Raw genomic sequence first — 12,473 nt, 5'->3', positions numbered from 1 at the left:
ATGGTTTAATTTACACAGCATTTACTTGCAGGACCCAAGTGCTCAATTTAATCTGTACTTGTGTTCCTCTACTTGTAGATGACACAAGGTGTGACTCTGAAGTTGTATGATATATTCCACTCTGACTTCAATATTTAGGGTAGAGTAGGATAATAGTAGGCATACTCTTATAAGAAAGCACCAGTTTTGTGACAGTTGCCATTTGCATATTTGGATTTTCTGCTTGTGGTGCTTTGCTACCCCCTTAAGTGGAATCCCTTCTTCTACCTCCCCCCTTCTTGCCGTCCTGCTTCACCCAGAGGGAAGTCTGGTAAGCATCTTGGTCCATTTGCCCTTTCCCCCCCAGTCCTCAGCCCTTTCCCTTATGCTTGGGGTTGCCGGAAGCAGATGATCTGGATCCAAATACCAGCTTTTCCTGAATCATCTTAGGCTAGTTTTTATAATCTCTCTAAGTCTCAGATTCCTCATTGTAAAAGTGGGCCTACATTATAGCCTTGTGATAATTAACTGGGAAAATGACCGTGAAGCACATAGCATTATCTGTCTGGGCCATCTAATAAGTGAAATTCTCAGTAAGTGTTTATGTGTATCTTCTTTCACCACTTTCCCCTCCTCCCATTTGCATTCCACTTGTATAGTGACAGTGGGAAACCCTACTTCCCTCCATCCTTTTCTTCCCCTTCTTCCTCTACTGAAGCCCAGAACACATGAGTGACATAAAATAAGTGCCCAGTGACTTCACCAGTCTTTGATAACGACTGTTGTCTTTTCTGTATGGATTTGTTGATTAGTATTAAGTGAAAGCTCATGTGTACCAGGAAATCCAGTTCAGGTTTCTTTAAAGTGGCATAAGAACATAGATACTCAAGAAGCAAAATCTGAGAACAATATCTGACTAGAATTTTTTTTTAGTCTGCCAAAACATTCCACTTGGTTTTCATGAAATAATGACTCTTTTTATACTCATAGTTTATTGGGTTATGTACTATATTTAAAATGAAAATATAATTATTACATTATTTAATTTCAAAAATAAGCATACACCAGTTTGAAAACGAAGTGAATTGTCTCTTGGTCAGGATACAGCTTAGCAGGGCAGATCTTAAGCATGAGGACTCCCAGAGCCCTGAGCAGTCAGTGTGTCATGGACAGCAGAGTAGATGGAGCTGGATAACCAGATGAGCCATTAAATGGTTGGTTAGGAAAATCTCTATGTACTCTTTTTTTCTAATGGTTTGGATAAAAGTCAGACCTGGTTTTCTCTTCTCAATTCCAGGGAGTGTGTCCTCAGGGTCTTCTGTCAGTGGTTCACAAATCTTTCTGAGCATCAGAGTCCCACTAGAGAGCATTTAAAAACCACATTCTCGGGTTCATGTAGACAAATTAAATCAGAGTTTCTAGAGCCCTGGATCTGATTTTTAGCAGGTGTCCCAGATATAGAGATTTTTGTAAACCACTGAATTTTACCCATTTTTATTGTTTGAACCTAATGCTCTGGAGAGTTGATTCTTTGAAGAGTATAAACCTGTACGTGCGTCCTACTTGTAAAGTCTTCATAATGAGTATTTGCTTCTGTTTTGAGTGTATGTACCTCCCGTATTTGGACGGTCAGCACAGGGAGGTTTATGAACCATGTCCTAGTCTTTATATTCATCTTGCAGACTATTAGAGTGGTCAGCACAGCAAACCTGTGATAAATACCTATTGAATAAATACAATGTGAAAATTAAGGTGGAAACGTTACTTCTTAGAGTTTTATGAGGACCTTTTTGGTCCCTGTGCAAAATAGATGACCATATTAATAATTTTATTGGTAGCTAAAATGTTGTTACTTTCCTTTTTAACTTTACAAATTTAGGTACTGATTTATTATTTCACCTTCAGATGTACAGTTCCATTTGTTTATTTTAATTTACAGGCGTGACATTTTTATTACCTATTCAGCGCATTTAACAGATGGGAAAATACAAACGTGTAGATAATTACAGTATGTCTAAGTTATGAATTTTCCATACAAGCTAGAATTCCCCAAGGACATTAAAGTGATTTACTTGCAAGCTGTCTGATGATGCAACTAATCAGTTTGTTTTATCCCTAGTAGTGGGGTTGCCCAGACTCTCAAGAATGGGGACGTTTTTTTGTATGAAATTGGAGGAAATATTGGTAAGCGCTTTTCTGTTGTTGCTATTTATTTATTATTTTATTATTTTTGGCTGCATTGGGTCTTCGTTGCTGTGCGCGGGCTTTCTCTAGTTGCGGCGAGCAGGGGCTACTCTTCGTTGCGGTGCGCCGGCTTCTCATTGCAGTGGCTTCTCTTGTTGTGGAGCATGCGCTCTAGGTGCCTGGGCTTCGGTAGTTGCAGCATGTGGGCTCAGTAGTTGCCGCACGCAGGCCCTAAAGCTCACGGGCTTCAGTAGCTGTGGTGCACGGGCTTAGTTGCTCCGCGGCGTGTGGGATCTTCCCGGACCAGGGACTGAACCTGTGTCCCCTGCACTGGCAGGTGGATTCTTAACCACTGCACCACCAGGGAAGTCCCGGTAAGCACATTTTTTAAATCTTGCATTCCATATGCTGATTTGACATTGCCAGTGGTTATTATTTATGTCTTTGGGAGAGAAAAAGAAATTAGAAGTAAAATATAGCAAGCTGTAGATAGTTGATGAATATTGTGGATTTCCTTTTAGTGGTCTCACCTTTCTGTTCTGGCTCCTTAGAGCTTCTTTGTACAAATGCCCATCTATGTGGAACCTGAGCCAAAGGCAGGTTCTCTAAAACAGGAATAACTCCTAAAATGGTTAATGCAGTTTTTCAAAACTTTTTTCTTTTTTATACACTGATGGCACATCTTAATAAAGGAAGTAATTGAGCTCATTTAAGACCAAGATGACACTTTTATTATGGTACAGTACTAGATATATTTAGCGAAAGCAGAAGTTATTTTTGCCATTGTTGATTGCCTACTAAATAATATACATATGCATACATAAACATATTGTTAGCTTATGAAATAGAAATAAGATAAATGGATTCGTTTTGACCATGTCTCATATTTTATTTTCCCACGTGTAATTATCAATGGGTTGTCCTCATCTTCTTATTAAAATTCAACATAAACGTTTTCTCTTATTTTGACCTTTAAAAAGGTAAGAGTGAAATTGTCAACAAATAAATGAAATGGTGTTTAATTCAAAAGAATAATTGAAAATATTTTAAGATACGTTTTTAGAATTTTTTTCTAGGACTTCAAAATTTTAGTAAATATTGAAAGTTGAATGCAAGAGTGTGAAGACTCCTAAAAATTTAAATAAACCACAACTCCACTAGAACTCTGTATTGTTACCTGTATTAATCAAGATTATTAGGAAAAAAAAGATTAAGTATTAGTATATTTGATTTTGCATTTTGCTATTAGATATTGGGAATTAAGCATGGTTTCTTACTTAGGTCAATTCAAAACTGTTGCCACTCTTAATAAAGGTGAATAAGCTTTTAAGGAACCATTTAAAAGCCCATCACAGAATTTTCAACTTCCTAAATTAATTTGAAACCTGCACATTTAGGGAACTACTCAATTGACTTTTCCAGTATTTGGCCAAGCCTTATAATATTATGGGAGACAGGAAAAAATGAGAACTATTTCGAAGCGTAAGACTTGAGTTAAACCACTAGGCTTAAAGTTAAAATTGCATCCCTATCTCCCCACTGTATTAAACTGATGCAACATCTCTTTACTAGGGGAACGCTGCCTCGATGACGACACTTACATGAAGGATTTATATCAGCTCAACCCCAATGCTGAATGGGTTATAAAGTCAAAGCCATCATAGAAGTCTTAACGCTGCAAATAACCGCAAGGACTCCCTTAGTCATATTTGCTGGGTCAAGAGTGTAAATAAAAGAAACAGTGGGACACTTTTATTATTCAAATGTACCTGACTCTTGAATAGTGACACACTCAAGCTTTAAAAAGTTATAGATTTGTGCTGCTGCCAGATTATGTTAATTGTTTTTATTCATATTATTATTAGAAAACATCTCTGGAGTGAGAAGAAAGGGGCTTATTTAGCTTGGAGGCTATTTTCATACACTCTGTGGAATGTGTCCAGAAGTGACATCATTTTCTTTAAATGTGAAAATATGCTCTCTTCCCTCTCTTTTTTTCTCCTAAAATAATACATACAGTAATATATGCTTTTTCACCTTTCTCTCCTCCTGCCATCTGCCTTCCCCCAAATTGGTTTACTTTTCAACCAAAAAGGTAACAAATACCAGGTATGGCAAGTTGTAAGGGCAGTACCTGTTAAACCAGACTGAATTCAACAGTATTCCTGTCTCTATTGAACGTTAATATTTACCTCTTTGAATCATTTGTTCAAACAATAGCATCCCACTTCTTCCTGCTGTATCACATGAAGTGATTTGCATTTTTTTTCAGTTTATCTGACATATGTGCACAGAACTGTATCCACTATCAAGAAAATAGAACTGTCAGAAACTGCCAATTATTACTGCACCATTTAAGACTTACATACTCAGAATAAATAAAAAAATCCACGTGGAATAACTGGATTATGGATAACAAGAGAGTGAAAGCCAGATCACTTCACGTATGCTGTAGTCTTCTCAATGAAACTTAAAAAGTCATAGCTGGCTTTACCTGTTGTCATATTAACAGTACAAATATGCATGATTGTATGATCCAGTAATTGTTGAGAATGTATTCTGCTGAAAGGGGAATTTTTTTTTTAACTCATAAATAAGTCAACAGTAAGAGTTATTCTTCTGGGTATGACACAGTCATATGAACAAGCTTTTGTTTGTGTCCTTATTTTAAATAATCAGAGCAAATTTATTACAATGCGGTGGAAAGGACTGTTCCCAGGGATTTTAATGCACGAACCATATTGTGAAAAGAGATGAGCCTCTGTATGTAAATAAGAGGAATGAAGTGACAGAGAAATGTTCAATATTTTTTGAGTTTAGAGTGTAGTAAATAAAAGGTGATGTAAATAAATATTGCACAACTGTGTTTATGATACTTTTATTAGGACTTTAGGAAAAATTGCACATTCTCAGAAGCTCTTGATGTCACTCTAATTAGGAGGGAAAAACGCTGCTAATGAGAACAGTCGCAAATTTTAATTATAAGAGCAGCCTGTGGATATGATCACTTAAATATCTTTGTGGTGATTTGTGCCATTGCTTTTTTATTTAAAAAATTTTTATAATTAAATGCTTTTTTCTAAATTATCTTCTCTTGGAATTATTACTTTTAACCCTATGCGTTCATGAGTATAATAATGGACCATTTTTGTTTTTGTTAAAAGTCATTTCTACTTTTACTGTTCCTATTTATTGTTCCTCTGTAATTTTTAAAGTGGGAAGACACGTGGGAGATTTAAACTTGTTTCCTTTCTTTTTTTTCCTTATGCAAATTTCTGTTCTTTAGGATTTTTCAAAACACACTGTATTCTATTTCTGATTTTGACAGTATATATTAATTTCTCAGTTAGTAAAATGTTTTATTAATATTTTCATTTAATGAAGACAATTAACAATATAAAAGCAAAATCAAGTGCTTAAAGCATTTTAGGGGTGCCCAACTTAAATAAAAGACAGGGGTGAATATGATTTAGATAAATGGCTGCGTAAAGCATGTGTCAACTAATTGTCACCACATTTACTACTCACGGCAGGGAGTGGGGAGACACAAGAGGCTTTTGATAATGAAAAAGTAGCAGATCTTGGTAAATAAACATGAAAATGCCACTTTATTTGAGTCCTTCTTAGAACTCATGACCTGCGTTCATTGACATTGAACAGTAAGTACTGCATTTAAATAACCAAGAAAAATGTCTATCTACACTTATAAAAGAGGAGAAACTTTATAGTGTATAGTCTTAAATATAAATGCCCTTGCATTTTCCCAAATGCCTTTTCTGTAATTTTTCTTCTAGTGAATTTTAAATCTCTGGGTAGATTAGTTTTTATTCGTTTGTATGTGAGGGAAAATAAAAACAACAAATATATTTGCTTTGCCTCTCAAATATCCTAATTCTTAAGTTACTGGTGAAAAACAGAGAGCTGGTATTTATAGAAAACTGGTTGCCCTGTTAATGTTTTGGAAGTGCTTCCTCTTTTCTGGAGGGGGTTATTATGAGTCTTTACAATTGCACAATATTTGCTTACTCCTGCTATAGAATTCAGTGTAAACTCCTTGCTAGCACTCTTTGGGAAAAGCAGTTTATTTTACTGACTTTATGGGATTTTTCATTACTATCTTTTCCTACTTTTTCAGATTACACTGGTTTGTACTTTCTTCCTCACTGTCCTGATTTCTCACCTATTGATCAGTAGGTGGCACTATTGGTCAGGAATTCCTTCGCAGCTAAACTTGGAAGTTTTGAAAGAGAACCTGAGTTCAGAGTATGCGGTTAAGACTCAGTGCCAGGCATCTGCAAGACAATTAGGTAAGAACAGCATGGATCTCTCTCAGATCACTGATTGTGAAAATTGTAAATAATAATTCCAAGGTTTCTATGTTCAGTCTGTTAGTCTGCTTTTATCCTTAACTTGTTGAGTGGAGAGGGAGGGTGGGAGGAGGGTTATCTGAGTCACAATTAAACGTTTTTTTAAAATTAATTAATTAACTTTTGGCTACATTGGGTCTTCGTTGCTGCACGGGCTTTCTCTAGTTGCAGTGAGCGGAGGTTACTCTTCGTTGCACGGGCTTCTCATTGCAGTGGCTTCTCTTGTTACGGATCACCGGCTCTAGGCGCACGGGCTTCAGTAGTTGTGGAGTGTGGGCTCAGTAGTTGTGGCTTGCGGGCTCTAGAGCGCAGGCTCAGTAGTTGTGGTGCACGGGCCTAGTTGCTCTGAGGCATGTGGGATCTTCCCGGACCAGGGCTCAAACCCGTGTCCCCTGCATTGGCAGGCAGACTCTTAACCACTGCACCACAAGGGAAGTCCCACACAATTAAATGTTTTGGCAATGTCTATTTCAAGCAGAAGGATCATGATAAGAGGAAGACAGTGAACCAGGAAATTAAAAAGAGAGATGTCTAAGAGGACATAATAACCTCTGTCTTTAGTGTATATGTGCTCGTTTCTTCATTCAACAAATATTTATTGGGTACCTACATGTATGTGCCAGACAGGCTCTACCCTTGAGGTACATCAGTGAGGAAAAGAGCTCTGCTCTTACGTTCCAGTGGAGGGAGACAAATAATTAAATAAAATGAATTAATAAGTACAGTCAGCCCTCCATATCCAGAGGTTTCAAGGATCAAAAATATTTGGATGTTTTCATGAATCCTCTAGACGTTTGAGTCAGGAGAAGGCAGGGAGGCAACTACGAGAAATCTGCCTTTTATTCAGCATCTGAGGACTGCAGCTGCAGAGGGAAATTACTCAGTAAGGCAGAGGGCGTGTCCTGGCTTAGTAATAAAACAGTTTAGTAGTAAAGGCTCAGATATTCCATACATAAAGTACTCCAAGCAAGGTTAATGGGCAAGTGTAGACGCATTTAGCAGTGGACTGTGACGCAGAGCTACAGGATGAAGATTTGATCCAAATGAGAACAGATTCAGTTATTACAGGTAGGAAGACCTCAAGAAATTATCTTTTTGCAAAAGAAATAGTAAACGATTTAACAGTCTCCATATATGTTAGTGTTGCAAATGTATCATAATATGTAACATAATTGTGTAACAAAAATATCTACAATAAATCTTTCAGTATTAAATGAATATGTATTTGGATAAAAAAAGAATCCAGAAGTTCCAAAACGCAAAATAAATCTGCACACTCTGGCAACTATTTACACAGCATTTTTATTGTAGTAGGCATTTTAAGTAATCTGGAGATGATTCAAAGTATGTGGGAGGATGTGCATAGGTTATATGCAAATACTGCACCATTTTATATAAGGCACTTGAGCATCCATGGGTTTTGGTATCTGCCAGGGTCCTGGAACCAATCCCCCGCCGATACAAAGGGATGACTGTAAATAAAATTACATGGTATGTTGAAAGCATGGAAATACAGTGGAGACAGAAAAAGGATGAGCAGGGAATGTGACAAATAACGGAGGGATAGGCTCATTCCAGTAGTAAACAGGGGGTCTCACTGAACATCTAAAAACTGAGCAAAAACTTGAAGGAAGTAAGGAACTTGCCACATGGATATCTGGAAGAAAGCATTCCAGACAGGGTATAACCAGAACAAGGACCCAAAGGCAGAAGTGTGCCTAGCTCACCAAAGATTAGCAAGGATGCCATCATGGCCGGAGTGGAGTGAGAGCCTGCGAAAGTAATGGATGAGGTCAGAGAGGGAACACCGGGGTGAGCGTGGGCGTGAGACCATGGAGGCCTTGTATCAGGGCGACCATAATTTATTCAAATTAAAACATTTTTGAGAGTGAAACAGGGCACTGTTGGTGAGGGCAGTAGCTGTGGAGTGATGAGAAGTGATCAGATTCTGCATATATATATATATATATATTTTTTTTTTTTTTTTTTGCGGTATGCGGGCCTCTCACTGTTGTGGCCTCTCCCGTTGCGGAGCACAGGCTCCGGACGCACAGGCTCAGCAGCCATGGCTCACGGGCCCAGCTGCTCCGCGGCATGTGGGATCTTCCCGGACCGGGGCACGAACCCGTGTCCCCTGCATCGGCAGGCGGACTCTCAACAACTGCGCCACCAGGGAAGCCCTCTGCATATATTTTTGAAGGTAGAACCTGCCGGGTTTCTAGTAGGAGAGAGAAGGAGGATGCATTTTCAATTGAGAATAACCACAAGATTTTTGACGCGAGCAGTTGGAAGGATGGAGTTTCCAACTACAGAAATAGGGAAGAAAAGGGTAAATCAGGTGTTCTGAGGGAAGAGGGATTCAGGAGTTCATCATGGATGTATTGAATTTGAGGTGCCTATTGGACATTCAAGCAGCAATGTCAAGTAGGCAGTTATCTGTGCAGAAACTCAGGAGAGAGGTCTGGGCTGGAGTTACCGGCTTGTAAATGGACTTGAACCATGAGCTTGCGTGAGATCACCAAGGGAATGAGTGTGCATACAGTAGAAAAAATAACCAGGAGTGGAGCTTTGGAGCTACCCAACATTAGAGGTGAGAAAAAGAAGGAACCAAGAAAAAGATTGAAAAGAAGAGACCGTTGAGATAACCAAGAGATTGAGATGTGCCAGCAGCCAAGTGAAGAAAAGCTGTTGGGGAAAGGGGGTGATGCTGATGTCAGAGGCTACTTATGGCTCAGATGCAATAAAAGCTGGGAAGAGACTCCTGGACTTAACCTATGTGAAGGTCATTGTTGACCTTGCTGTGCAGTTTAGGTAAAGTGATAGGGATGAAAGACTGATTAAAGTGGCGTTGAGAGAGCAGCTGCAGAAGAATCAAAGCCTGTGAGTATGGACAGCTCTTACAAGGAGTCTGCTACATAGAAACAAATAAATGAGATACTAGCAAGCAGAAGAAGTAAGAGGTGGTATAGAGAGGGCCTCGAATGCTGGGCTAAATGGTTTGGGGAATTTAGGCAGTTAAATACCGTTTGAAGAGGTGACATAGATACTGGAGCCAGCCTACCTGGGTTAACGAATGTGACCTAAGTAAGATAAGCTCCTTCCTTATGCCTCATTTTCTACTTTGTATAATGAGAATAAAAGGAATGTTTACTACTTAGAAGCTTACTAGAATGAGTCAATCCATATAAAAGGGCTCAGCAGTGTATTTTTGCCTGATAGTATTCAATAAAACTTGTATTTTTATTAGTGGTATTATGATCAGTACGATCAGCTGTCAGTCTTATTTGGGGTTATTGGTTTCAATGTCATAAAAGTTTTCCACCTGGAAATCCCTGGAGGTAACTCTTCCTCAGGGTATATAGGGCACTGTAAAGGGCAGAGAAATAATTCCAGAGCATCTTTTCTCTACTTGAAGTGAGTTCAGCTCCATTTTAAATATGATTTGTTTCATTTAAGGTAAATGAACTGGCATAAGGGACAGAGTTCTCTCCCTGCATCTGAGACCTAGATGTCCGGGAAGAAAACCGACCCTTAACTGGTTTATTTTCCATACTTGATACCTTGTTCACTCCTGCGACTGTCCTGGGCATCTTCAGTTGGTGTTCACTGCTCCTGCAGACAGAGGTCCTGCTACATTTCCTTGGCTTTTCTGGGTCTGTGATTTCTCAAATTTCCTATTTAATAAATATAGCAATGAGAATTTTCCTTCCATTCCAGTTGGCCTCACATCTTAGAATCTGGCTTTGGCATCTAGCTGGTTTGTTTTGTTTTGTTTTTTCCACTTCTGGCCTAAAGTATTGCATGGGGTAACTTGGCTCTGCTAGAAAGGGTTTCATATGAAACACTAGTACCCCCTCCCTCCATGTAATCATTTCTTAAACTCCTTAAGATGTCTTTGAAAGTTTCCATGGGCTGTTTCTGCACGTAGCTGCATACTGTATAAGAGAAGCAGATTGGCTGCAGAAAAGCTTCTTCCATGATCTTTCCGACTAAAGCCAATGTGCACTGGCTTTGTCACAAGCAAGCTTTTTATCTTGAGATTTCCAGTCTTGATTTCTCAACCAAAGGAGTTCAGATAAGCTTCAGAGAAAGCAACCCCACTCTCTTCCATCTTTACTCCTCTTTTAATGTTCACCCCTTGTTGCACCAAGGCAGCTCAGTTCTGTCTCCTGTTGCATCTCCTATAACCTTTAGAAACTTATGGCTTTCATGTCATCTCTGCCTTAAGTCACTACCCCCTCCAGCCAGGGCCAAAGTGAACAAGGAATTTCCCAGGAAGGCAAGTTCATAAGGAGACTCACAGAGAGTGGCCCAATTCCGAACAGTCAGTTACAATTTTCTCTCTTTCATCGGACAGTTGCCTTGTCACAAATTAAAAAAAAAAAAAGTGATTTAATCATTACTTGTTCCTTTAAAATGCTCATTTCAGTGGGAGGAATCTTGGGGCATCTTAGCTTTGGTTGCTTGTATCACCCAGTTTGCATTCAGCAATTCTACCGAGAATTCTACTGAGAACAAGAAGAATTAATCAACTATTGCGAGATTGTGCGTCACTTCTGTCCAAGAATCTTGAAACACATTCTAGGGACATGCATCATTCATCCTCATTCTTGTCTTCATGTTAAGGCGAGGGAAGCAATGCACATTCTTCATCATTAAGAAATGATTAGACATTACTAGATAATGCCTTAAAGCATACTATGAGTTCATTAGAAGATGTTATTATGATAAGGAATACTTTAAAGTTTCAGAAAGAAATGTAACTATTTGTTCCTCTTTCTTCTCCTTTCCTTTGCTTTCCAAGCATTTTAGTGCTTGCTCTTGCTGCACTGTGGTTTATATTGTGGTAATGTGAAAACCAATCACACGGTATGATGCATTTTCACAGGAGATTACGTTTAGATTTGTGGGGAGCATTGATACAGGCTGGTGATAGGGAAGGTATTCTCAGCAAATGAATCTCTGATCTGAGGGAGGCAGAAATGGATGCAACTAACTCTATATTTTATTTATAGATAAAATATACTGGGGAGCATAGAGAAAGGGCACTGTTAATTGGGTAATTGTTAATGGAGGTCATGGTATTTAAGCTGGAAGCCCAGTTAGGATACCAAGGATTAGACCAGGCCTGAAAGGATGAGATTCAGAATTAGGCCTATGGCAATGAAAATGGGTGAGAATGGGTTATATTGATGTTGCAGAGTTGGGGTCAAGAGAACTGGATGATTCCACTGGATGGGGAGGAGATAGGTTTCCTAAAGACCCCTAGGAGTGTTCTAATTTCATACTTTTACATGTAGCTGTCCAGTTTTCCCAGCACCACTTATTGAAGAGGCTGTCTTTTCTCCACAGTATATTCTTGCCTCCTTTGTCATACATTAGATGACCATAGGTGCCCGGGTTTATCTCTGGGCTTTCTATCCTGTTCCATTGATCTATATTTCTGTTTTTGTGCCAGTACCATACTGTCCTGATTACTGTAGTTTGAGTATAGTCTGAAGTCAGGAAGCCTGATTCCTCCAGCTCCGTTTTTCTTTCTCAATATTGCTTTGGCTGTTCGGGGTCTTTTGTGTTTCCATACAAATTGTAAAATTTTTTTGTCCTAATTTGAAAAATGCCATTGGTAATTTGATAGGGATTACATTGAACCTGTAGTATAGTCATTTTCACAATATTGATTCTTCCAATCCAGGAACATGGTATATCTCTCCATCTGTTTGTGTCATCTTTGATTTCTTTCAACAGTATCTTAAAGTTTTCTGAGTACAGGTCTTTTTCCTCCTTAGGTAGGTTTATTCCTAGGTATTTTATTCTTTTGTTGCAGTGGTAAATGGGATACATAATACACAAATATAAACTCAAAATGGATTAAAGACCTAAATATAAGGCCGGACACTATAAAACTCTTAGAGGAAAACATAGGCAGAACACTCTTTGATGTAA

General features: G+C 38.6%; 1 protein-coding gene and 1 long non-coding RNA gene across 4 annotated transcripts in view; both read left to right on the top strand.

Annotated features, from left to right (window-relative positions):
- Window positions 1-5,379, top strand: part of ARHGAP18 (Rho GTPase activating protein 18) — a 131,949-nt gene extending 126,570 nt beyond the window's left edge. Inside the window, exons 14-16 of one of the 3 annotated variants that reach the window (XM_070043487.1) lie at window positions 2,099-2,163; window positions 2,418-2,537; window positions 3,736-5,379. In XM_070043487.1, the coding sequence (XP_069899588.1) occupies window positions 2,099-2,163; window positions 2,418-2,512 (160 nt within the window). In that variant the 3' untranslated portion in view covers window positions 2,513-2,537; window positions 3,736-5,379. The remainder of the gene's footprint in view (window positions 1-2,098; window positions 2,164-2,417; window positions 2,538-3,735) is intronic. The other 2 variants (XM_030853493.3, XM_030853492.3) reach the window with 2 other exon arrangements.
- A 916-nt stretch (window positions 5,380-6,295) lies between these two features.
- LOC138842305 (uncharacterized) overlaps window positions 6,296-12,473 on the top strand; it is a 63,241-nt gene continuing 57,063 nt past the window's right edge. The window contains exon 1 of the long non-coding RNA XR_011376684.1: window positions 6,296-6,470. This is a non-coding gene — a long non-coding RNA (uncharacterized lncRNA). The remainder of the gene's footprint in view (window positions 6,471-12,473) is intronic.

This window comes from Globicephala melas, chromosome 14 (assembly GCF_963455315.2).
Source record: "Globicephala melas chromosome 14, mGloMel1.2, whole genome shotgun sequence".
Taxonomy (NCBI): Eukaryota; Metazoa; Chordata; class Mammalia; order Artiodactyla; family Delphinidae; genus Globicephala; species Globicephala melas.
The sequence above is the reverse complement of the archived record's forward strand: the minus strand, read 5'-3'. Positions and strand labels throughout refer to the sequence as shown.